Raw genomic sequence first — 26,467 nt, 5'->3', positions numbered from 1 at the left:
GTCTGTAATTTATACTGTAAAGTTTTACGGCCCAAGGTCCTTGACCATACAACCTTAAGTTCTTCTGTAGTAGGTCATTTGGAGGTAATGAGAGGTAAAGGCAAATGAGAATATATTTGTGAGGGAGCTTACTCGCTTTTTTCTTAAAAACAAGGGTGGAGGGGAAAGGGAAAAAGGCTTTGTGTGCCTGTTTGTGGGCACATACAGGATGTATGGTATTTAGGTTTCTGTGCTTGTTTTTTCTTCCATTTTTACCCCACGCATAGATTGTATTGTAACTGGCATGAGAGGTCCTGTATTTAGTCAGCTGCATAAAATGGCTTAATAAAGTTCTGTTCCCTCACCTAATTCTCTTGCTCATTTTGGGTGTTATGAATTTTTAAAAGCCTTTTAAGCTGTCTCATTTGAACGCAGGTTTCTTATATCTACTAAGTAATGTTATCTTTAATAGTGTTTATGTGCTGGTGGTTTTTCATACCTTCTCAAGAATGACAAACTCTGCTGACATAGAGAAAAAGGGGTATCTTACAGAGACAATTTCTCAGCTACAGTTAGAGCTGAAACACTGGAAAAAGCAAGATCATGTAATGTGATGGTTCTTGAACTGAGAGTTGAATCCATCCTTCAGGGAAAGGGAGGAGCTTTATGGATATGGTTAATATCACCCTGTTGGTGGTTATAAAATGTGCATGCCTGGGTTTGGGTGGCAGGTACCTGCATGGAGGTAGTAGATAATGCACATGTATCAAATGCACCATGTAGCCTTATGCTGGAGTGAGAGCAGGTTTACTCTAGTTTTACAGCAGGTAACTGTAATGGCTGTGTCCCTGTGCAATGTGGAACAGGGTTCTTACTCTAACGAAAGCGAAGCAGAGCTGCAAGTGTTGAGTGCTGCTGCTCACCTTATCTTCTCAGTAGTTTCCCTATGTTTCAAGGTTGCACAGAGAAAGGCTGGTTAATCTTTGTAAAGCTCAGACCAGGTTGTTAAGTACGTTTAAGCTTGTTTATATGTGTAGCTTTGTTTAGATCAATTGTTTTCTAGCCTTTCTTCTCCCTTCTCTTTCTTCCTCATTATATCAAGGTTCAGTTGTTTCTGTATGCCATCAGAAACAACACATCACTGCGTTCTGGTCTGTGTCTTGGGTGTTATCTTTGTTTACATTTGGTTTTTGTCCTTTGCACTTTGCCAGCTATTCAGTCTCAACATGATACTTGCTTCCTGCTCCCTGTTGGATTTTTTCCTTGACTTTATCTCCGAGTGTCAAAATGTACCATGCTGTCTTTAATTGCTTAATAAACACCCAGAAGTTGGGATTTTTCAGGATGTTCATAGTCATGAGAGGATGGCAGCATCTTCAGTTTTAGTCTGAAAGCATCTCCATCGTTTGTGATGTGCTTTTAGCCGATCTTTGTCCAGCATCCTGACTGTATCTTCTGCCTCAGAAAGTTGTCTTGTGTGGTGACAAGCTCACCTTGATACATGGTGAATTCTCACTGGTTGATTTTTGTAGGGTTTTTTTGTGCAGTCATGGCTGTTTTAAATGAAAGTTACTGGAATACTGTTACTTCAGCTTAAAAAGCAGTCATAAAACAACAGTGAAGCTGGGATCATCAGTATTAGAAGACATCTTACAGTGAATTCTTGCATCCGTCTTAATTACATTGCTAATTATTAATATTTATCTTGCTTATGAGTAGTAACTGTGATGAAAAGTTTCATTCTCTTTAGCCATTTAGAATTTTTATTCTGAAAACTGTAAGGTAACTGTGTTTTTACATGGGATAGGAAGATGTTGAGAAAAAAATTACTGTAAATGTCTTAATGTTTTTCACCTTCAAGTGCTTTTGAGAGGCCTCTAAAGGTCAATTTACTGTCTCTTCCTTGCCATTTGCAGCAGCTGCACTGCCTTTAAGCTGTTTTTTTAGGTGTTTAGGATGTGCAGTCTTTTGCATTTTAGGCTAGAAGAAGTTACTCTGAACCTATAGGAAGAACTGTTTCAGAGATGGGGCTATAACGTGGCCTTTTTATCTGCTCATAGGGAAGCAACAGTTGAATTAACTGTTTTTCTTTGGAGACACCAAAACTGGCCCTGCATACAACCTCACTGTTGTCACCACAAACCTTCCTGCTGGAATTCCCAAGCATCCAAACTACACACCAATAGTTTTCTGGGATGAGGAGACTACATAGTGAAGGAGTATATTTATTATACTATGCATTTCTTCTGGATTTTAGGTTACAGACACAACTGTGGGTTTTGACCATTCTGCTTATTTGAAGTGGCCTCCACAACCATTGCAATGTGACCCTTTTGTTTGTTTTCTGTGGAATTTGGGTGTAGTTTGCCAGCAGTGAAAGTTGCTGAAAACGTTTGGTGTTAACTTTGCACTTTTTAGCATAGATGGTTTGGTGCTGCTGCTGGAAAGTTAGTGTAACAAAAGTGTAATCTTTTCGATTCTGTCCTCTCAACTTCATAATTCAGGGAGGAAATCATCTACAGGGAAAATTTTCTGACCTGTTTTGCTTTTTTTGTCTGTGTTAATTCAAAACAGTGAGCTTATATTTCATTTTAGGTAATCCCTCTCTGTCACTGCCCTGTATAAAAATCAAATTTGATGTTTCCAGAGAAGTATCCTAAATGTAGTGAACTAGCTATAATTTATTTCAGTTTTGTTTCTTAACTGGACAGTAATTAATTTTCTGTAGTTGGAAGAAACTGAGTACTGTGGAAAAGTACTGGAGGTTTTGACTGAACCCAACAGAAGTCCTAGTAAATCTCTGCTTAGTCACATCATATTGCATGACAAATAACCTTAATAACCTTATCTTTGTCTTTTGTAGAGCATCTTAGAGGAATTGAAATTTCAGAAGATTATGCTGAATAACTACTAGTTGCTGAGAAGCAAAAAAAAAAAAAAAAAAAAAAAAAGGCCGTCATATGCCACCCCCAAAATATTTCCTCTGACTTCTCTGGCTAATGTTAATGATTGGGATATGGCTGGCCAAGCAGAAGACTTGTGTGAGAGGTTTTGCTATTGGGAGTAGAAAATGAGAACTCCATAAGTATTTGCAAACAACCTTTTATTAAAAAAAAAGTAATATAAAAGAAGTTGAAAACAATCTCATATATTCATGTTCTAGTTGCCTACTTTTTCTAAGGTCTCTCCTGCTTCTTTTAGAGTACCGTCTTTCCAAGTCTAGTTGCAGGATACAAGGCAACATTGGCCTGAAGAATTTCAGCTCATTGCCATCTCATCCTAGGACATGTAGTAGCACTTTCCTCCATGGCTTGTGTGAACACTTTTTTTTTTAATTATCTTTTAAACTGGGTCATTGAGCATTAATGTTTAGAAGTAAATTTTTATTTTGTGAGATCAGTTGAAGAAGAGGTGTGACAACAGCAGCAAGTAGTTGGGCTGCAGGAGTGTAGGTAAGGCATACACAGACATTTTTGAACCAGCTTCACTTTGAGACAGAGGAGATGTTAGAGACCCTTTCTGCAGTGCCGTATGCTGCAGAATTGGTACCATGATAGCAATCCAGCCCAACAAACGTGTGTAAAATATATGATGTTAATGTGAAAATTAGTTAAACTGAATTATGGAAAAATACTGTTTTGGGAAGACTATGAGTGGAGAAAATTATAAATTGGTAATAATTGCATAGACAAGTCTCCTGTTGTTGTTCTTCATAGTACTGCTTTTTAAACTAATTTGATGCGCTCTCCTGATTTACTTAAGATGTTTGTTTAATGTGTGACCTACATAGGCTTTAACTTTGGAGCAGAGCTTTAAAATTCAAAAAAGCTACTACCTTCCCTGCTTTCATTTTTAGAGTTCCACGAAAAGTTGGCCTTTTTTGTGCTACCCTGGTGGCGTTGACAGAAGGTTATTTCTTCTGCTAGTCATGTGGCAGATAGGGAAAAGAGTTTCAGCATTATAGCATGAAAAATCATGTGAGGTCAGAAAAAGAGTGACTATTTCTTCGTGGCGGTCTGGTTTCCATGTGGTTGTGGGTTTTCTGTGACGTTTTCAGAAGAGGGCAGTGTCCCTTCTGCTCACTGTAATTCCAGTATACCCCCTGTACTCGTGGTCATGAGAAAGCTGTGTTTGTGCTTAGGTAGTGCTAGCGGTAGCGTCTACAGCCTGCTCAGCAGAGATCACGTTATGTTTCATGTGGGTGCTGCTTCAAGCCATTCTGTCGTCTAGTTTCATCTTACCATCACGTTCCCATCTCTGATAAACCGTCTTCTTTCAGCACCATGGTGAAATGATTGTGTGCAGGGTTGTTTACAGCTGTTTCTTTTTCCCGTGCAACTGCTACTGCATTACGTCTTCCAAAAAGGTGTGGATCTTTGAGGAACCTTTGTTGGGAGGAGTTTGTACTCACTGTGAAGACAGTTTATATTTGCATCACTGTCAAAGGTTATGTCTGGTTGCTTGCAGCAATGCCTGTACTTACCCTGTTCACTACCTAGTGGAAGCCTGCACCCACACACCTATCAGGATTTCAGCTTATTTACTCTTTGAGACAAAGCTTGAGATAAACTTTCTTTGATGCTGAAGGTTTTTTTTTATTTCCATACTTTGAGAAAGCTTTCAAGAAGAGCAATAAATATCTTAAGTTGTACCTAGTGAGTGCATTGAGAATGACAGTGCATTTAAGCCTGGGAGGTGTTATAAAAGAGCTAAGGCTCACTGGTGCATCTGTTGTTGTTGCCAAGATAATGAAAAGTAATTCAGAAGCTTTTCGGATTCTTCGGGTGTGAAGATGGGAAGGTGTTTGGGGAATCCCTGTTCCATTTGACAGATTTCCATGTCAAGCCTACAAGTTGCTTGCTACAGCTACTGCCAACCCCGCAGTAGTTACTCTGCGCTATGGCAGCTGAGCTCTGCTCTTTCTCTGTCGCCACCAACACACTATCACTTCAGCGATGTTTCTGCTGGCTAGACAGTCTTACGGTTACACTTGGAGTAACACCTGTGCAAACTCATTAATTGCTAGAGAAATTTCACTGATGTCACTGTAGGAAATAGGACGGGAACTGTCTTTATCTGGTGATCTAGTGCTTTTCCACTTCCGGCAATCCTTTTTGGTTTTTTGTTCTTCTTTTCTAAAACTCGTTTTCCTTCTGGCATATTGTTGGCGTTCAGCCGTGAGGAAGCTCTGAGGCCAAAGCAGCTCTTGCTGTGAATATGAAACACCTGATCTGTGAGGGAGGGGGTGTTTGACACTTAACTGTTGCTCTGCAGATGCAAACTCGGGTGCCACCATGTTTTCTGGACAGGCTACCAAGATCACAAGTGGCTTTCGTTAATTTTTTTGTGACTGATGAGGCATGCGACACATATGGTTGCTCACGGCTGATCACAGCGGGTGTACCCCACAGGTTACCATAACAGTCTTTCTTGGAGTGACAGACAGTCCATCCAGAATATTGTTCGCTCACCAGCACAGTTGCCTTCCTGACATGTTGTGAGATGCTTCGCCTCCAGGCTTCGCCTCCAGGCGCGAGGCAGGGGAGTGCAGTGGAAGAAACCAAGACATTTTGGGGACCCAGGCTTGCTCTCTTTGGGCAAATGGGATTTGATTTTTGGCCCCATACCCTCAAACTACATAGCAATAGAGACGTTCCCCCTGTTCTAGGAGGTACATGCTGCCCTGGTGCCGAAGGCTGCGCTCTCACTGGGACGGCAGTGCCTGCACAGGGCTGCCTGCTGGACTCTCGCCAGCCAGACACGGGGTCATGTTCCTCGGCACGTGCCAGGCTCTCTGCGGTGGCCCCGGCGGGAGGGAGTGGTTCGGAGGTCGTACCGACCCCATCTGCGTGTCGTCTGCCGCCCGCAGGCGGAGGGGCCTGCCTCAGGACTCCCCCTTCTGCCAGGGACGCGGGCTCCACCAGCTCCTGATCAGCACTGAAAATGGGCACCAGCCTTGCAATACTTGGTGAAATTGACTGAGCAGCTGAAATAGTTTCAGACACGCTGTGGGGTAGAGGGATAGCAGGACTCTGATTTGAAAGGGAGAGTTTTGCATGCTGAGCAACCAAGAAGCAGAAGCACAAAGTGGCCTTGAGGCAGGTTACTGAGACGCCGTGAATAGGGAGGTAGCCATCCTTCGAAACACTCAGCTGTCCCCCGGCTTCACAGAGCTGCCTTCGAGTGCTGACCTTCTAAGGAGCAGCCACTGCTGCCTTCCCTGGCTGGGCGTGAGACCTTAACGGGAGGTGAAACAAGAAAATGCTGTTTGCCAGACTCTGCCTCTGGCACCGCAAGTTTTTTTACCGAGTACAAGTCCTTCGTAAAAGATCTCTTTCCCCAGAATGAAAAAGGACAATTAAAATTTGTTGTTCTTCGTCAAATTATTCTGCAAGGTCAGTTGTGGCAAATGCACTACCACGCTGATCTCCTGCTCTGTTGTAGTTCCTCATTGACGTTTTTTCCCTGTGTAAAGAGCCGAGAGAAGCCCCCCATCAGAGTGATTTTTCTTTGTCTGACACTTTAACATGAAAAAGAACAAAATGAAGCATGACACTGGGGGAGAGCACATTGTGCTGGCCTCCCTGAGACAATTTGTATTGAGTAGAAAAGCTCGGTAGCAGTAGGAAAGGCAGGCCGCTTACTGTTTCACTGGCACGGGGGGTGCGTGCGGAAAGGTGTCAAAAGGCACATGGTCATCTGACATAATGGGTTTTGTTAGAGATTTGTGCTTCTGTGAAAGAAACAACAGCAGTCCCTGCTAAGAGAAACCTTGCTCCAGGTAATGTTCCAAGTAGATGCAACTCAAGCAGATGAATGCTTCTTTATGACAGAAAAAGGAAGTAAATGCATAAATGGAATTTGTGTTCTTGAGACCAAAATAAAATGCCTCTGTGACCTGGAATTGTAACAAAAAATGCAGCAAAAATTAGTTACAGCTTTGCTTGCACTACTGGAGCTTGAGTCATTTCTGTCCATTTCCTCAGGGAACACACCTTTGTCAAGGAGGCAGTAGATACAAGAAGGTATCAGGAATTAGTGCGGTTTAATATTTGAAGTCTTTGCTTGGAAAGTCTCTATCTAGAAAATCAAAGATCAAAGTAGGCTGTGGCTTGTGCAGTAAAATACTTCAGGATTGTCTATCATTTTATTTCCGTGTGCAAAAATATGTAGTAACTAGATCAAATATATCTTCCATAAGGCAGGCTGTCACTTGTGGGCAACTTTTTTTTGTTAGAGTACCATGTATAAACAGAAACATCTGATCAAAACTTTCCAAAGAGAGCTTCACTACAGAGTTAAAATTAACGGAAAGCCCTTTGTACCCTTCCAGCATGTCCAGAGTACTCCTCCCTCCGCCTCTAAAATCTAATACATAAAGAGTTAATGCTTTTAGGAAGTGAATTTCTTACGTTATTTTTGAGGAAGTTATGACAGCAAAGGGGGTGCAGTAAAACACCTCTTGAAGAGTGGAGGGGGAAGTGATGCGCAGAGAAAGCTTGTTGGAAATACTGAAATGCCACTGGGCGACTGGTTCTGCTTTTTTTCCAGGGCCCTGCCCATCTTCAGTTGGGATGCAGGGAGGTCCTGAGCAGAGGCAAGATGAGGAACTGAATCTAGGGAGCGCACTGCTGGTGGTAGCAATGGGGAAGAAGCACAAACCCCCCTCGTTGCTCGTTCGTAACTCTCTGGAGCATGGCTGAGGGATGGACTCGGATACTGCTTTCTGTAGGGGTACTACTCTCTCATTTGCCAGCTCTAGCTGGAGAATACCAGCTTTCTGGAAAAATACTCTTGTGAAAGCTCTGTTTACAAAGTCATTTGTGAATCCAAAAATCATTGCTTTATTTTGGAGCTGTGGTAAGACATGCTTCATCCCTTAACCAAGTGTCCCCCAGTTATCCCGCTTGTTTTATCTCTAGTGTAGTATTGCATATCCATAATACATAAAGCAAGAGGGTGGAGGGGGGCAAGGCCAGGTTATATATAACAATTTCCAATTCTGCAGTGCAGAAGTCTGCAGAAGTGCCCCTTGATTAAGACCATAATTTCCAAAATGTTTCCTGTAGTTTGTGCACCCCTTTGCTCTCAGCTCTTGTAACAGGGGAAGAAAAGATTTCAATTGCAACTTGCAGTGACTGTTACGCTGATGTCCATGTGACTGCATTTTTATTCTGATGTCTAACTCTTCATCTGAGTGGAAAGAGCTGCAGCATTGAAAGCTGGAATTGATATGTGCGAGTCTTTTGTAGGCTGGCTGAATTACTGTAAAAAGTAAACTTTTCTGCTGCAACATTAGTGATTATAAATACACAGCTGTTTTGAATGACAAATCTCCTGGCATCCTGTTAGTCAAAACCAAACTTAGAAAAAGGTTCTCTGTTTTGGCACAGAAACTGAATTTTAGGAAACAGCTCTTTTTAGTAATGCTGATATGGACTTGCAACTCTTTTTTTTAGTTGTATTTATTCTCACTGTTGATATTCATTGAGCATACAGCTTGTATTAATGAAAGTATATGCATTGCTTACAACAATCTCTGGCCTTTCCTTCAACGTAATAGTTTTCATCACTTTCATAAAGGTCATCGAAGTAGGCATATGGACTTTGGACTGCTTGAAAATACTGATTGTTGAAGTAAGAAATCAAGGTCTTGTTAGATCAAAGCTTACCAGAGAGAGTTTCTGTGCACAACATCCACTTGACGAAGTGCATCTGGAGTAGAGGAGGCATTCCGTGACCATGGAAGATCACCGAGAGACAGCTGCTGCTTTGGACAGACGGCTGCCTGCACGCATGCTGCCTTGCAGCATAGCCCCAATTCTGCTGTGCATAAGCAAACTTGCTTTCTCTAGCAAGTTTAAGCTTAGGAGCTATGCAGTAGATTAATCTTTCATCCCAAGTACAGCTTAGAGTGAAAATAAGGCACCACTTGCCACTGAAGGAACTTAGCCCTTAAGTAGGTTGCATTAATGTTGGAATCCCAGATCATGGGATTCAGGTAAGTTCTGAATGTTGCAGAGTGCTGCTGTCTCCAGAGATCTTTTTGTTCAAGTGACCTTAAATCTGGATCACTGCATCTTCCCTAAACTTTCTTAAGGCACAGTGTCGTCGTTTAACTCCAGCTGGCAACTAAGCCCCTCACAGCTGCTTGCTCACTTCCCCCCAGCGGGATGGGAGGAAGAGAGTCGGGAGGGTAAAAGTGAGAAAACTCGTGGGCCAAGATAAAGACAGTTTAATAGGCAAAGCAAAAGCCGCGTGCGCAAGCAGAGCAAAACAAGGGATTCATGCACTACTTCCCATCGGCAGGCAGGTGCTCAGCCATCTCCGGGAAAGCAGGGCTCCATCACGCCTAACGGTTACTTGGGAAGACAAACGCCATCACTCTGAAAGTCTCCCCCTTCCTTTTTCTTCCCCCAGCTGTATATGCGGAGCATGACGTCATATGGTATGGAATATCCCTTTGGTCAGTTGGGGTCAGCTGTCCCAGCTCTGTCCCCTCCCAACTCCTTGTGCACCCCAGCCTGCTCGCTGGTGGGGTGGTGTGAGAAGCAGAAAAGGCCCTGACATGGTGTAAGCACTGCTCAGCAGTAAGGGAAACATCCCTGTATTGTCAACACTGTTTTCAGCCCAAATCCAAAACAGAGCCCCATACTGGCTGCTGTGAAGAAAATTAACTCTATCCTAGCCAAAACCAGCACACAGAGTAATTTTTCTACCTACATTGAGTACAGATTTAGAGCATTTGGAAAAACATGCATTTTTAACAATGAGCTGGTTTATATAGAGTATAAAGCTAGAACATGATGACATCTTCAGAAATCACTTAGTCCATTTCTCTGCTTCAAAAGCAGATTAACGCAACTGCCTGTTATAAAAAATGTTTGTGTATTCTCTGCAGCACTAACACTGAAAAATGAAGCTTTTAATGCTCTTTTCTTAAATGCATATTGCAATATCAAATGCATATTGCTGGCTTTTTCATGGTGGGTCAAAGTAAGTGCTTATAGGGAGAAAGCATGTTAAAAACCATGCAAGGAAAATTAGATGGTTTTTGAGAGGAAGTGGATACCATTAAGAATCTGGAACACAAATGGGTGGAATCCCAAAGGATGGTGGTGGTGTTACTATCTTATTTCATACAATTCTCTTATTAATTTGATACAAGTTTTTTAATTTTCAGTGATCTGCTGTTATTTCTAATTTTTAAGTTCTGCAAAAGTTAGCCAATCAGCCCCCCAAAGACTTGACTTTTTCTCCTCTTCTCAAATTCCATCTGTAAGTCTAACTGGAAACCTCATTCTTGTTCCACAAGGAGCACCCATGTGAATAAAATGCACGCTTAACCTGAGCCCATGTAATTATTCAGCAGTTGTGCTCCAAATTTGCCGTCTCTCTAGTGCTGCACAACAGCACTTTCAAATCCTACCAAAGGAAGAGAACACTGTGTTTTTAATGAAGGGGGCAAAGTGCCTGGTTTTGGCATCAGCGATTTTCATCCATTAGTTTCACAAGTACAGTGTGATTGTTGTTGTAGCACAAAGTCCTATAAAGAAGTATTTCCATGTTAAATGAAACCAATACCAAAGTAACAAAGAGCAGTGATCTTCAGTTCAGCACGTTTCAATATTTTTATGTTTCAACATAGAAATGCGTAGATTGAGTTGCTAGGTCACAGGCACTATTTTCCCTGGAAGGAAGGGTGTTGGAGAGTTACGTGTTATGTTAGAGTTACAGGGGTTTGGGTAGAAATGGTTAAAAAAAAAAAAAAAAAGCTTGTCACTGTCTTCTCCGTCCCCTCCCTCCAGCTATTGAATCTGTACTATGCACTCAGATTGGAGAGCATACGAATGCCCCAGCCCTTTCTGTCTTTGGAGTAGCTTTTAGAAAATACCTAGATGCTGCAAGTTAGAGCTATATGCAGTAAGGCAAAGAAAAATTAATTTGCTGTGTTTTCGAATAATTGTTCCATTTAGTTCAGTTATGGTGAGACTGTTGATACCAATACTTAGAATAATTGGGAGTGGGAGAGAAAGGAGCTAAAAAACCTAAAGCAAACCAGTAGAAATTATGTTTACATCTTTGGGAGAATAGTGGATTGTAATTAGAAGAGAGATGTGAAACTTCATACATAACAGAATTCCTGGAAGTGAAACATCTTGGTAAATACAGGAATTTCAGATGGTTTGCACTTTAAATGGGGCAGTACTTAAAAATGGACTGTCCTGGACCCTAAAGCAAATGGATAGGTAAATGTCCAAGAATTTCTTACTGAAATACCATTTCTTAAGGAACAGAATTTTCTTTGTGCATGTGAGATGGGGAGGAGGGGAGAATATGGGGGAGGGGGGCGGAAGGCAGATACTTTCGATGTTGATGCTGGTTATGCAGCAGGATTTGTAGATTAATCCTTCTGCCAATGCTGCAGATTGGTGGGTAACCACATGATGTGCCATCTGCCACTTAGCCATTAAGTTAAATATAGACTTTGTAAATATATGTTTTTATTTTTTATTTTTTCCTTAAAACACTTGTTACAAGTGTTATTCAGCTATCTAAATAAGAGAGTAAATAACTTTGAAAGTAGTAGATTTGTATTTTTTTTATATAAGGTATATAAAAGCTTTAAATTATTAACTTACAGTTTACTGTTTATTTAGATTATAGTAAAGAATTTGTTTAAGACTGTGTATTTTAACTTGAACATGCTATGAGTCCACCTGTTTTCGTACATCCATAGTTGAGAACTTAATAGGTTCTGACTAATTGTTTCTTTCTATTTAATAAATAACCTCTACCGAGTGTTAAAGGTGCTGGGAAAGTGTGAATGCCACGGTTGGGGTGCAGCACTCTGTTTAATCGAGAGAGGAAGTATAATTGTCAGGGTTGTTTGGTTTTTTCCCAGGTATGTTTCTTCAGTGTGCTTTGCCAGTTTATTGCGAAGGTAAGCGGGGCAAGTTGGAAGGAGACCAAGTGTTGTGCTCAGGACTTACTCTGTGCAGCAAGAGGGTGATTTGGAGAAAGGCATCTCTTCTAGGAGGGACTTTGTGGGGACTACTGATTCATTTCTTGAATTGTGCCTCAGGAAGAGACCTGAGTACCTGGCCATCCCCCTGGAGTCAGGTGAATGTGTAAGCACAGGGAAAAGCAATAAGGAAGAGAGCAGAGTTGGAAGGAGTGAGGAGGAATTTGTAAATTTTTTCAAGTTCTGGACACCATGGCTTAAATGCCTAGATCTAGTGAGGTACAGGAGAGGTGGACTCAAGAGTGCTGAAGTCAGAGGGGAAGGTGGAAATCATAAAGATCTGGAATTAAGAGGGCTTAGCGAGGAAAATAAATACAGTTGTGAAAATAATGAGAAGAAAACCTTTCAATTGTATTAAAAGAGCACAGCGAATGGGACGAAGAGGGCTGAAGGTGGTAAACACCAGAGATAAACAGCCTATGAAACCATGCAGCTTACTCAAAAATTAGTTTCAAAAAAGGCAAACAAGCGGTGTTTCATTTGTATTGCGAAACTTTGACCAAGAAAGACTCCTAGCAATGCAGCAAAATGAGTGGTGCACGTTGCACAGAGTCTCATCACGTTGCCATAGTGGGCCACCTGGTGACAGCAAGCCTTGTTTATCGGATGTATTGTAACCAGGAAATAAATTCATGATTGTGGTGGAAGAAGGGAAAGGAGAGTGAGTAGTAGGAGGTGCCATGCTCCAAATTCTCTTAAATCTTGGATTTGTCAGTTTTGTTGCCCCTGCCATTATTTCTGACCAGAAAGGTGGAGTAAACTCATGAGACAGTTGCAGCTGTATGTTTAAAGCAATAAAACATTTTATTCAAAGGTCTTCACTGGAAAGCAGACGCAGTATTACATTTAACAGATGGGAGCTATTTCCAGGAATCTTCAAGTGCTTCCCAAAATGATTCTGTTGTGTCAGTGCTGAAAAGAGAAACACTTCCCAGAGAAACAGTTTGAAACCTTCTGTGTGAATGCTTAAATCTTATCAAGTATCCATAGGTACTAAGTCTTACACATTTACGTAACATTTTGTATGAGCTGGTTCTGTGTCATGTCTCGATTATAAAGTAATGATTTAATGTGTGGGTTTTTTTCACTTATTTTGCATCTGAATTGTATAAATCCTTCTCTTACTGGCTATGAGAAAGGAAATTATAAGGCTTGTTTTTAATGCTGTAAGAAATTTGAAGGCAACCTGGGAAAATAGAACTTAAATTTATTTTACAGTTGTCTAAATTGAGTCATAGGAGATTTTTCTTTCCCTTAAAGATGAAAAATCAATAAAAATATTAAGCTAAATTTAAGACTAAGTAATGTAGTATAGAGAAACACACAACTTGGGCAGCTTCAGAGGTTAAGCTAAAGGACTTTGCAGAGGCTTTGAGATACATCTTTCTTGCAAAGCATTTTCATCTGAGTAGGCAGCTTTTGAAGGACTTACTGAAATCTATTGCGCTATTGAGTTGTTATCTGCCAATTTGAGTTCACGGGTGTTAACTCTTATTTAAAGTCCTAGGTAAACTTCGTTATTTAATATTTTTAAACAATGATGAAATGCCTTGGTAAGCCTTGACTGTGTTTCACAATTACATGCTTTGTGTGGTAGTTCAGTTTAGATAATAAATATTTGTTAAAGTATTGTGTATACAAAAGACTCTCATTTGGTTTGTACAGAGATTTCCATTCTTTGTTAACTCCTGTATTCTTCTTCCTCGTTATTTTGAATTAAGACCAATGGTATCTTTAAATAGAGACAAATTTGTGTTCAATGCAGACAAAGTCTTCGGAGGCGATGTACTTTACGTGACTTGTTTATATTAAATTTGCTATACATGTTTCTGTTTTAATGCTTGGTTATAATTTAATATCTTTGCCTTTGTTTTGGGTAATTAAAATATTCTTGAACACCATTTACTTTTTCCTATACTGTAATGTGTGATGCATTGTGACTCAAGTACTTATCTAAACATCCCTTTAAAGTGGTGAAGTAAACCACAGTTCAGTCACATCTAATTAAATATCGAGGAGGTGGACTACATAAGGAAAATACAAATGGCCTCTATTTCAAACAGAACCTATGCTGCTATTTTTTTCAAGTCTTTTCATGGCTGTTTTCACATTGAATCACACAATAAAGCATCTCTAACTTTGCTTTTCGTAATTCCTTCCACTCTTCTCCCCACTCGAGGTCATAAGCCAGCACTCAGGAGTTGTGCAGAGCAGAATATTTGCAACTTCGTGGGGAGATCTGGTATTACCCAGTCAGAACACATCTTGCACGCTGAAATCCTGTTCAGTTTAGAGCCCTGACTTGAAACAAAGCATTCCTTAAAGGGAAAAAATGTGAAGGCGCTCTCCCCGGATAAAAGAGAGGACTGCACTCTCATTTGGTTACATAGCAGCCATACTTGGCAAGGGCAGTGCGTTAGCCTTCAGGCAAAGTACATCAGCAGGGATGCAAATGTTGCAGTCTTTTTGACTCTTTTAATTTCTTTTTCAAGGTGCTATGCTTCTAATTTAAACCCTTTTCAAGGACAGTAACTCAATTACTGCTTACAAAGATAGAATATATCAAATTCACTCCACAGTATAGTGTGTATAAAATAAACTATAAACAAAATATCGTGCAGTCATATTTTTTTTGTATCCTGTTTTTACAATGTTCTTGTCGTGATGTGTAGAGAGATACTGACATATTTATATGTACACAGAGAGTGGGTGATAGAATTTACATATATTGCATGTAAACAGGAAGGAGAGAGCTGGATTGTTTTTTTTAACTCGTCCTTCGTTCCACTTCACAAAACTAAGCCTAATCATCATGAGATTACTTTTTTTTCCTAAACTTCTTGTTTCTAAATGTGAACAATTCTGCAGTCATCTGCAGTTGAAGCTTACTGTCAAATTGCTGATATGTAGGATCCACTTTCCATCATCTCTGCATGATGGACTGTACTAGTTAATAAGTGCTTTTCAGCTCAGCAAATGTATGCACAGGTGTGTGCATGCGTGCACGCTCCAACAGTTTAACTTGTTTGGCATTAACTACGTTCGAAAAACTTTGTCATAGTTCTCTGAGTAGAATGAGAAAATCCCAAGCAGATCAGCCCCTTTCCTTTAGGTGAGGGTGTTGGGGAAGGGCTATGGGAAGGTGTACTGGTGCGCTTGGTCTTACTTTCAACATGTGGGTACAGTACTAAAAATGTTCCAAATCTAGCTCTCTTTCTTCATCCCCTTTCCTCTGAGTCAGCCAGAGCCATCTGATTAATCTGCTTGTGCCTAACAGTAATTGCTATTCTGGGGAGCTGTGATCAGTGAGATGCGATCTTGACCGAATCCGTGCATGGATAACCGTCTGCGTAGTGAGCCTTGGCAATGCCAGTCATGCCCTTGATCACTTGCCTTTTAAAATGTGTGGCCCAGAAAGTGATGTAATACTATGATAAACTGGTGTCATGAGGACACTTTATAGCATAGTCTTCCATTCAGTACTGGATACACATGCATACATGTACAGAGACACAGAAGCCGTCGTCAGAATTTCCATCTCTCTATCTCCCCCTTCCTCTCCCCCCCCCATGTAATTATTCCTCTAAAATTTTTCATACACAACTCAGAGCAGTATAAAGCACATACGAAATAAAAATAAACAGTAAACAACGTGGTGTTTTTCTTGTGCTCTGTTAGATAGATAAAGTTCTTTATCATGCTGTTATGTGCTCCCTTAGGACTAGTGGCTCCTCTGGGTTTCTACAAAAACAATGAAGAGACTGAAAAATCACTTTTCTGTAAGCTTAGTAAAGATCTTGAGAAGTCCGTTAGCAGCCAAGTGAAATCGCAGAAAGCAGCAGAGCAGCAGAGACCTCCAATTTCATCAGTGTAATGTGCTGAGGCTGACAGCACAAGAGGATTTCTGCAGGAGATAAATATTTAGCTGAAATGCATGATGAGTTGCTTTTAAAATAACCAAACTGCAAAAATATGAGGCATGAGCTTATAAAATGCTGGAGAAAAGAACAGCTTGGACAAATTCCCTACTTCTGTGATTCCTCACTTTATGGTCCAATTTGCAACCTGTCTTCAGTTATACAAAGTTATGGTAGGTAGTTTAGTCTATGGTTATGCTTAAAAAGCTAACTTAGCCCACCTGCTTCTTGCGGTGTTTGAAACCTCAAATTCTGACTGCCTCATCTTGTGATACCATCTGTTATAGATACTACCACAGTGTTTCTCTTTCTATTAATTTCATTAATAAGTTTACATTTACAGTGTTCGAACTGTATTTGAGTAGGTAGTACAGCAGAGGTTTCAGTTGATTTATACAGACAAAAAATGGTATCGGATAATGCAATGTTTTTTCTAACTGGAAGTATTTCATAGAGTAATAACACAGATTATTTTGAAAGTTTTGGGGTGTTTTTTTTGCTTAAATTATTACATAAGGGAAGAAGTCCTTTTCATACTTTGGATGTTTTGGTAAAATAACTTTAAGTGAAATATTTGATGTATTCATACTGAAAGATAATCAAGCTATTTTATTACCACATATATTGAATCACTATATAGAGGGATCAGGGTACTTCTGAAACTTGGTAACTTGACACCAAAAGATACTCTAAGTCAGAAATTAGGAAAGGCAATTTAAGAGACACTTGCGGAGTTTGTAAGTGTATAAACACATTTATGCATTAGAAGGAACTCAGAAGAGAGATAATACCAGTTGTCAGTACATTTGTCTTTGCTTTATAAATCTGTCTGATTTTCCCCTCTGCTTCTCCTTCCTTGCTGTCCTTGCTCTTTTTGCCTTGCTACTTTTCCAAAATATTTCTAAGGAAAGTGATCAGCATCCATTTTGCTGATGGGTATAAATTACAACTTGATTTAAACTCCATACATGTTGGAAATGTACTGCACAATTGCATAACGTGTGTTACTCTTCTGCAGCACTCTACTATTTATAGTTTCATAGTCAAGTTTAATTAAGTCCTTGTATTTGCTTTTCTATAGTAGTACTAGCTGGAAAAGACCGGTCTGAACAATGATCTCTGTGGTGCACCGTCAGATTTCAGCTGGCTTATTCTCCTGCTTAGTCACTCATACAGCATTTGAGGAGTATTTTCTCTTTAGCTGAAATGCTTTATCACATTTAGCTCCTCTTTCACCTCTTTTCTTTAGTGCTGCTTTTTTCGTGTGTCTCCCAAAGTTACTACTTCTATTGTGCGATGGCCAGTGTGCCCTTTTCTATAACAAGTGTTTATGTGCAGCTGAAACATGTTTACAGTGATCGATAGGCTTCAGGTGCTTGCAGCTCTTTCTTCTACCAAGTAATTAGGTGCTGTTCCTTCACATTACAAAGTGGTCAAGTACTTTTGAGTGCTGCTACTTAGACTCATTGTGGACTATGAAAATGTATTTCTCTGCCATGGGCACAAAGCAGACAGCTCCACTGAGAGATGTGTGTCTGTGTCAGCACTTGAAGTGTAAACTTGTTACTTAGTTTGAAAACTGTTTTGCCAGAGCTGTTTAAAAAGAAATAAGATAAATAGTATTTTTCAGATACACCTTTCCTGTGATGTTCTCATCTTCATGTTGTTTGCCATTTCTTTTCAAAGCTCTCCAGTACTTGGAGGGCTTGCAGCTAAACAACACTTCTGGCATTCTGTCAGCATCTAGAGAATTAAACATTGCAGGGCAAGGGAAGGAGCACAAAAATTGGTTAGCACTGTACAAGTATTTCCGACTTTCAGAGCCTAAAAAAATATCGTACGAGCTTATCAGTCAGTCCTGCGTTCATTCCCTATCTGCCTGTACTCTTTGGATGGCTGCAAAATTAAAATGATTTGGGGAATGGGCCCTTATGTTCCCTAACATGCCCTCTGTGGGGAAAAGAAAAGATGTGCATGCACACTTTATGGTCTTTTTAGAGAAACTCTACCTGGCAAGATACCTTGTTTTAAAGTATCCCAGTTTCTTTATCTGTCAAGGTCAATGAAGATTTTTCCTTGCAGGCATAATGCTGGTAGCTAGCACTAAAGCTGCTGTTCGTGAAACAGGTTGTCTTTTCAACGTGGTGCACATGAAATGCTACTGCTTCCCAATCACATCTGCTTGGAGTGCTCTATTAACGTATTAACCATGGCTTACCCCACCCTGCTAATGCTGAGAATAGCTTATCTCCTCAATAGGGTAAGTGTAATGCTTTGTGCTACTGACTCTCAGCTGCGCTACTGTAAGCATTATACATGCAAGAGAGGCTCTCAAGTGCCTTATTAAGTTTACCATCTTTTGCAAGACCATAAAGAGGGAGAGGGGAAGGAGGGGAAAGAGGTTGCCTGCAATTTGGCATTGCAGCTGAACTGAAAATGTTGTTTTGCGTGATTTAGAAGGTGGAGAGGGACTTAATGTAGCTATAACCCTTCACAGTTTGTGGAGAAGTCTTCCTTTCCTTTGGAAAAGACTCAGTTAAGTACTGCTGCCTCACTGAAGAGTTTTGTGAGAGTTAACCTTATTAGTAGAAGCAGCTCAGATGTCCTTGATGACAGGCAGTGGTACGTGGGTGGCAGTGGTGATTGATGGAGCTGACTGACGCTGAGACGCTGCTGAGGGTGGAAATTACTGGCTCAGTCGGCCTTCCCTGCTGCAGATCTCTAAGGAAAGACAGAGATGTCTGCAGTCAGGTAGTAACTGTTCTATTGGGGGAAACGAATGGCTTTGTGGTTGAGTTGCAGTTGCTTTCATGGGCTAATCTAATAGTATTATGTAAGTCCCTTTCTGTTGGATTAGTATAATTGTAAAAAGGAAAGCAAACAAATAGTAAAAGCAGTTGGATCTTAATATATCACATTTTCAATGATGACTAGTGAATACCAGATTTTTAAAATAGAAAAAAAAGTGCCTAAGTGTCAGAAACATACCAAGATGCTTTCTTACTCTGATGTCAGCACCTTGTCCTTATTCACATCCCCTGCTCCCATTAAACTTGGTCTTTTGAATGCAGTCCTCAGAAGACGGCATGGAGAATTCCCCCATGCTTGCCCTATTGTGGCAATGAATACTAGAAAATTGGTCCCTGGGAGTTACTTCAGCATCTCTGTGTCCAGCTTGGACCTCTTTTGGAGGGTTCTTGGGGCAAGAGTTTCACTCCTCACAGAACGAGCTAGCTGAGAAGAGCTGGTGCAGAAGGCTGGGAGTGGGGAGGAATACAGGGTGTCTGCCATCCCTAATCACTGTGATCATTCTTCGGGAAAAAATGAAAGGACTTTCTTGTTTTTTCACTTTGATTCTAAAACATCTGTCTCTGTAGTTGAAACTGTCCATAATTCATGCTAATGAGTAGTTGTCTTGTGATCCCACTAAGCCAGGACCAATAAAGGGTGGAGTTATAGAGGCTTTATTGGTGAGTCCATCACCTCTCTGCATAACGTTTGCATATACATATATATATATGTACCTATTGTATAGGGCAGTGTGTGTCGTCTTATGATGTAGAAAAGATGGAGAAAGGTAATGGTTAGGTAATGGGATAAGTACTTGTTCTGAAACGAGTCTGAAAAATTACTGGATGTGGAGATGATATGCCAAGTGTCCCAAAAAGAGTGGATTTAGGATAGTAATTAACTGCTGGTTGAGTAAGAATTACAAGATCACAAAACAAATTACTGTTATTAGCAGAAGTATTTGTTCTCACGTCAAGCTGTCATCCTGCTTCACTGTTTAACCTAATTCTGCCACATGGAAAAAAAATTATGTCAGGTACTTTATTAAGTATGAGTTTGTGATTTACTTGTGTATTTTTTTTGCATTGTAATTGTCTCCTAAAACGGCAATCATTTTTTGACCCCACCCACTTTAAATCAAACCTACAAAAGCAGTGGAACTTAAAAAACTAAAGGACTCTTCTGGCTTTGAAGACGCAGAGTGAATGAATGCTGGATCTGAAACTGTAGGATCTGTGAGAGAATATTACTGGATATGAATGTGTTAGCCCATACAGAGCTGACTTACAACATCTTGTTGCTGCAGCTATATGGGTTAAAGCCCAGTAAATACCCTTTGATTTACACCTCTCCTCTGCTTTTAAAACAGGAGTTTAGAGGGAGTTGTAAAATGGTGTGGCTTAGGGATCCCAGGCATGAAATAGCCCCTTTGATTGCAGCTTAAGTGTGATCTGCCTGTACAGCATTTAATAACAAACAACTAGTTGTGAAGTTATGTGCTGAATACCACAACAGCAACAATAAGAAGGTTATTTGGTGTGTAACTGGCACTTATTCTAGATTCCTGTTAGTTGATAACTTTCTTGCAGTCTTGAGCAATGACAAAAATTTCTGAACCCTGACGTCCTAATAAACCGTGGATGGGACCAATCTAAAAAGTCATGTGGTTTTAAACAATGTATTGGTCTTCTGATAATTCTTTTATATTGAATTGTGATAGATCAGGACATCCTTCAAATAGGTGGTTGTAGTTAGAGAAAAAAGCAAAAGACTGAAAAAAATAAAGCTACATAGCTCAGAAGAGGAGGAAAAAGGAGATCTACCTGTCTTACCCTTTGTTTCAGTAGGTCAGCCTCGTGCTGTAACGTCATAGTTGACCTATTGCCAAAATAAAATTAAACAGCCTTAGCCTTCATCGGAAGCATGAAGTGGCTTTGGGGAATGGTGTAATACTGTGGAAAAATCATCTTTCTTTAGCTTGCAAGTCCACAGCCAGTGCATGTTTAAAAACACTTGCATGTTTTTTATTTAGAAAGAAGCATTACTCTTTTCAGTGAAGAAGCGCTAAGGGAAAAATTCTGTCGTGGGCTAAAGATCGGAAATTCAAATATCGGAATTTTCCAGACGCCAGTGATACATGCTTTGTTGGTGAAACATGGATAACTCTTAATCTCAGTCAACTTTTATAATTAAATATTGTTGGATATCAAAATGTATTGTATGTCCATGTACTTCAGAGTTACTTTTCAGTCCCAGCCTCTGCAGAGCTGATGTTAGCAGTAATTTTGTTTTTCAGTCTTTTGGGTTTTGTTGTTGTTGGGTTTGTGTGGTTTGCCTTGTGGGGTTTTTTGGTTTTTTGGTTTTTGTTCTTTTTTAAATGAAGCAGTAGCTTTTGCCAAACTTAGAAAGTGTGCATTGATAAGAAGGTGGTCAGCCACATAGCATTCAAGCCTATGGATGAATGATAAGCAGAAATATTTTTCTTCTAGCCTGAAGGCCAGCCAGGTAGCCAAAAGGCAAGCAGTGGCTTTTTACTTCCTTCTGATCTGTGAGCTTGAGTAGCTGTTCAGAGTTGCGGTGATGCCTACATTTGCCTGCTGCCCGACTTCGCAGTTTCTCTGGAACTGTGAACTTTATGAAAAGCTGATTGCTCTTTGAATAAAGCTGAATATCTCTGTGGGGATGTGCATGTTGTGGGGGAGAGAGCGAGAGAATCCCTGCTTCCCTCCCCCATAAGCAAAGACCAGAAGACTCTGTTTGTGGTTCTCTGCAGCAGTGCGAATACCTGGGTGCGTGCTCCGTGCTGGCTGGCTGTCCCACAGTGCAAAATTGCTCAGACTTTGGAGATCAAACCCAGAGCTACTGTGCAGGAAGAGTTGTGGAGTTGAACTGAACCAAGCAGAGAGGGTTGATGTACCTGAGGGTACCCTGTCTAGCCCTTTGCTGCTGGTTTAGGATGATACAGATCTTCCAGAAGTCCTGTGCCTTATCTGCCAGTTCCCATATGAATGTCTTAGGTGTCCAAGAGCATCTCAGATAGCACTAGCTGACCAAGTCTAGGTAAGCGAAGCAGGTCTTCCAGCCTACAGGTAATGGGGAAGAGGATATTCTCTGTCCATTGTGGTTTGTAATAATGTGTTGGACCCTGTCTGGTGAACCTGGCGCTTCACAACTTTGTGCAGAATTGGGGCGGGGTGGGAGTGGGATTTGAGGCAAGGAATAATAACATAAAGTCATCTCAGAAGTTCATAAACTGATTTCATGAAAATAATGAAGAATGAAACCTGAATGGTGATCATAACATCAGAACTTGAAAAACTGTTGACTGCTTCTCTCAGAATTTACTTCTCTCACTGCCTGTCACACCATTGAAAGGTTTCCCAGCTGGTGGTGGCTACTCTAGAGTCCCTTTCTAGGAGTTCATAGGAGAGGATCCACCTCTGCCCTGCCTTCTGCAGGTGACATTTAGCCTTGCCCAACTCTGTGTCCCAGTTCAAGACAATTAGTCACTCGGGGTTCTGTATGGGGTCAGCATAGTAATGGTGGCAGTGGTGACCCAGCAGCATAAATTATTCTCAGCTGATCAGCCCTCTAAACTCAAAAATCCTAAGTGTGATTTTCCCTTACAGCATTTTATTATCTTCATTTATTGCATAACACTGAGGCTGACCAGTTATCATCTTCTATTTTCTATCTGTCATGCATTCCTTAATTGCTTAATTACTTTGTCCATGTATTTGGCACACGTTTGTTCTCCAGTAATAAAGTAGTATTGTGCATTGAGTTCATGCTTGAGATGTGTAGCTTTGAGTGATTCCTACTTGGCACTTTGTCATTATGTGATGCCCTTTTTGTGGCTGATGCATCTTCCTAGAGATCTGTCAGCTGTGATTAATTAACCACTAATACAGGTTAGCTCCTCTTCCAGGTACTGGGTGGAATTATACATGCCTACATGTTACATTGTTGTTTAGATAGTCAAGCCTACTAGGCTTAGCTTTGGTTTAACCGCTGTTCTAAGTCTATTTTAGGGGACACCACTTCTTCAGTTAATAGGGTAGGCTAACTTCAGAAAATTTTCTCACTGGTATTGTTCTGTAATTCTGTGAATTTTTCGTACAGTGAAGTAAACCAAGAACAGAATGCTAGGGAATCCTCAGCAAGAGATTAAGAAAACTTAAAAGGAAAACTCAGCAGTATTAGAAATCCTGTTGTTGCTTTAACTCAGCATTAGGTTTCTGGAGATTTCTGATTTGAATGTGTGTACATCTATAAGCAACAGGCTTATACACGAATGATAACGTACTGGAGTCAGCAGGTTCCTGGAGTTTCTTCTGGTTTGTAACACAATCACAGGTTTTTGTTCCTCAGTGCCTTGGTACTTTTCTCACCTTCAAAGTCTCCTACTTAACAAGATGATACAATAACTGTAATTCTTGATATTACTGTGTTTAGTCAGTGCTTTCAAAACTAAAAACCAAAGCAGTACCCTGAAACCCAGTATTGTTTTAAAAACTTTTAAAAAAACAAACTTCAGGATAGAATAAGGTGAATATTGACAGATCATATAGATTGGAAGAAACACTGTCTCTCGTGCAGAACAAAAAAACATATCCTCAACCTGCATATCAAAGGAGAAATCCAGAAACGGTTACTTTTCCCCAGTAATCCCTGACGCACGTTATTTGTCAAAAGTCCAATGGTCTACACAGGTGTTATCTTTTACTTACAGATATGCTGAAATGTGTATGTGTGTATGTTTGTGTGATATAAAAGCCATATCTTAACTTACCTTTTTTGCCGCCTCTAGGGGTTTTTTTGGGTATTATTCTAGATTGCACAAAAAGCAGTAATGTACTTCAGTCGAGTTGGTAATTCAGGGGTAGAGCTGTTTTCCCCCACCATGGTAAATAGAGAATAGAGGCTATTCTTAACTCTAAACTTCCTTGAATCAAACACTCACTTTCATTCTTTCCCTCCCTTTTTTTTTTTTTTTTTTTTTAAGTGGGCAGTTTGCTGTAGTGAAAAAATGCCGTGAGAAAAGCACTGGTGAGCAGTTTGCAGCAAAATTCATCAAGAAACGGAGAACGAAATCCAGCCGGCGTGGAGTGAGCCGGGAAGATATCGAGCGAGAAGTCGGCATACTAAAAGAGATTCGGCATCCTAATGTGATCACGCTGCATGATGTTTATGAGAACAAAACAGATGTCATTCTTATTCTAGAACTGTAAGTAGCTCTCTAGAGACCTAGGGAGGAGTAACAGAATATTTGCCTGTTTGTTTTAAAAAAATAGACACTTTCTCTGAGAATCGCAGTGATTTAATGAATGTTCCTTATCACCCCAAAAGAAGACAGATAATAGCCTGAGAATTCTTTATTTTTGAGTCAGTTGTAGCTTCTTGATTTCTACAGATGTTTTTTCACTGTAAATGCACTACAAAGGTTAAAAAAAATCCAGCACACTTAGGAATTTTTTCTGCTTGTTACTTTAATCATTGTTGATGTTATGGATCCAGAAGAATAGCTCGGAGCTCAATAAACTGATTTGAAGATGAGATCAGAGGAAAACAGAGATTCTAAGGGGAGGTTAGTTTAGCAAATTTCACTGTGTTTTATTTGATGTTCAGTAAAGTAGCATCACTGAATGCTTTTTGTCTTTTTTTAACCCACATAACAGAGAACAGAATTTTCCCAGTTCTGTCCTGTTGAAATGTAAACTGAACTTTCATATCCTTATTTTAGTTCTCATTTTTCATCCAAGGTTATTGCTAACGGATTGAGATAAATATGTCGGCAGAGAATACTTCTGCATTGTTTCAAGTCTGGCTTGAAGTTCCTCAAAGATTGCAAGTTTAGAAGTTAAGCATTGCTCACCCGTTAACAGTTTGGCAGTGTCTGCTGGTCTGGGATGTGCATGTCTTTACGTAGTGTGCATGCCTGACACTGTATTATTGCCATAATTGCTCTGTATCAGTTAAATGTGCTTTAGAATAAGTATTCTATGCAAGCAAATTACTTGGTACCAGAATCTTGGGCAGCACAGCAGTCTTTTCCTTGGCTGTTTGTGTGATTTTTCTTACGTAGGTTATGTCTTTCTGTTTATGAGCTTTGGTAAATTATATGTCCACTTACCTTGTAAGTATCCCTTAGTGTGGCATGCTTTCAGTAACATGTAGATTTACAGTATAGATTTAAAAAGAAAACTGGGAAGTAGCTTTTGGAGTTTCATCTTTTCTATGGTATATACATGCATAATAATGCTTTGTAATGTTAGAACATACCTTTACACTTCTAGTCCAGCATGTGATGGTTTACTGCAATACTTGTTGTAGTCTGGGTTGGTTTTTTAGTTCCAGAAGTATACACTTGCATTAGTTTGTCAACTTTGGATAATTTAAGCAAGTATTTTTTTAAAAAAGCTGAATTATCATCCTGTATGAAGTAAATTTGCTTATATTCCTGTCAGAGTATCTACAGCTCCTGGTTTTTGATCAGAATTCTTTAAATGTGTCGTGAATACACAACAAAATTAGTGTGATGCTTCTTCCTCTCCCCACTTGATACTAGTTCTCACATTCTTCCTGTCTATAACCTTACTGTCAGTGTATCGCTGCTTCTGCAGTGCTTTCTTTCTGCTCTGTAATCTGTCCAGATGAAATGAGGCCAGTGTCTGGACTTGAAAGCTCTGATGAAGACTTGGTAATCATGGACAGTGGTGGGAGGAATGGGGCCGTTCCGTGCCCCCCCTTTCTACATGGGATAGGAGCTCTTTTGGCAGCAACGTTGTTATATGTGTCTCTGTGTACCCACTAACGGTCATCAAATGTTGCTTCTGACAGTGTGTGTTAATATTTCGTAAGCTTGATAGTGTGAAGCTCAGCAAACTATTTGCATTGCAATTTAGCTTATTGTTTTGCCTAGTTAATAATCCCCATACAGTTTCAGTTGGAGTCTTTTTTTTTTCACTTTTCCAAACTGTTCTGTGAGTCTTTCAAGTTGAAGAAGTGCTGTTTGGGGTATCACAAAGGTAATGCATTTATTTAGTTAGAGGGTCGAAGGGGAAGAGATGGCATGTTAGCGATCCCTTTGTAAACTGAATATACTAATTGCTGTAAAGTTTTGTAATTCTCGAAATCACTATGATATTATGTAAAGTTATTGAAAAGGCAAAAGATTGTCATTTTAATCGCTTGCTTAGACACTTAAATGTGTAATCCCTTTCTTCTAATGTTCTAATATTCGTATTTTGCCTAGGGACCTACTCCCCTGACATTCTCTTTCTTACAGAACAATTTCAAACACACAGAAGTAAAGCCAAAAGCTCATTAAATAACCTGTTTTACTGTCCTCAGATTCCATCCTAAGTGACCATGTTCCCATTTGATTAGAACGTGGCATTTTTCTTAGGACTTGCGTTCCTTTGACTACAACATGAGACAGTATACCACATACAGACAGGATTTTGTGTAACTTAGTTTTTCTAGAATTTAGAGAGAAACTAAAAATCAACGTTCCAGCTATGTATGAGGAATTCATAACAAAACAAAAACCCAGAAGAAACACTGATTTTGTATTGGTAAGCAAGTGTAGTAACATGAGCAGTGGTGAGGAAAGTATCTCTGGTTTCCGTTCCTTGTAGAAGCTGCAGCCCACAGACATCAAGCCACTGCAGCTGCCCTTTTGGTGGCTGCCAGTAGATGTTAACGTGCACAGTCTCAGGGCAACAGCATCTGTTGCCTGTTCACTATTGATTTT

At 40.1% G+C, this 26,467-nt stretch overlaps 1 protein-coding gene across 1 annotated transcript in view; it reads left to right on the top strand.

The window, feature by feature from the left end:
• Nucleotides 1-5,747: 5,747 nt before the first annotated feature.
• DAPK1 (death-associated protein kinase 1) overlaps nt 5,748-26,467 on the top strand; it is a 67,620-nt gene continuing 46,900 nt past the window's right edge. The window contains exons 1-2 of the mRNA XM_009573908.1: nt 5,748-5,947; nt 23,717-23,938. Of these exons, the coding sequence (XP_009572203.1) occupies nt 5,748-5,947; nt 23,717-23,938 (422 nt within the window). The remainder of the gene's footprint in view (nt 5,948-23,716; nt 23,939-26,467) is intronic.

This window comes from Fulmarus glacialis, unplaced genomic scaffold (genome assembly GCF_000690835.1).
Source record: "Fulmarus glacialis isolate BGI_N327 unplaced genomic scaffold, ASM69083v1 scaffold21523, whole genome shotgun sequence".
Lineage (NCBI taxonomy): Eukaryota > Metazoa > Chordata > Aves > Procellariiformes > Procellariidae > Fulmarus > Fulmarus glacialis.
The sequence above is the reverse complement of the archived record's forward strand: the minus strand, read 5'-3'. Positions and strand labels throughout refer to the sequence as shown.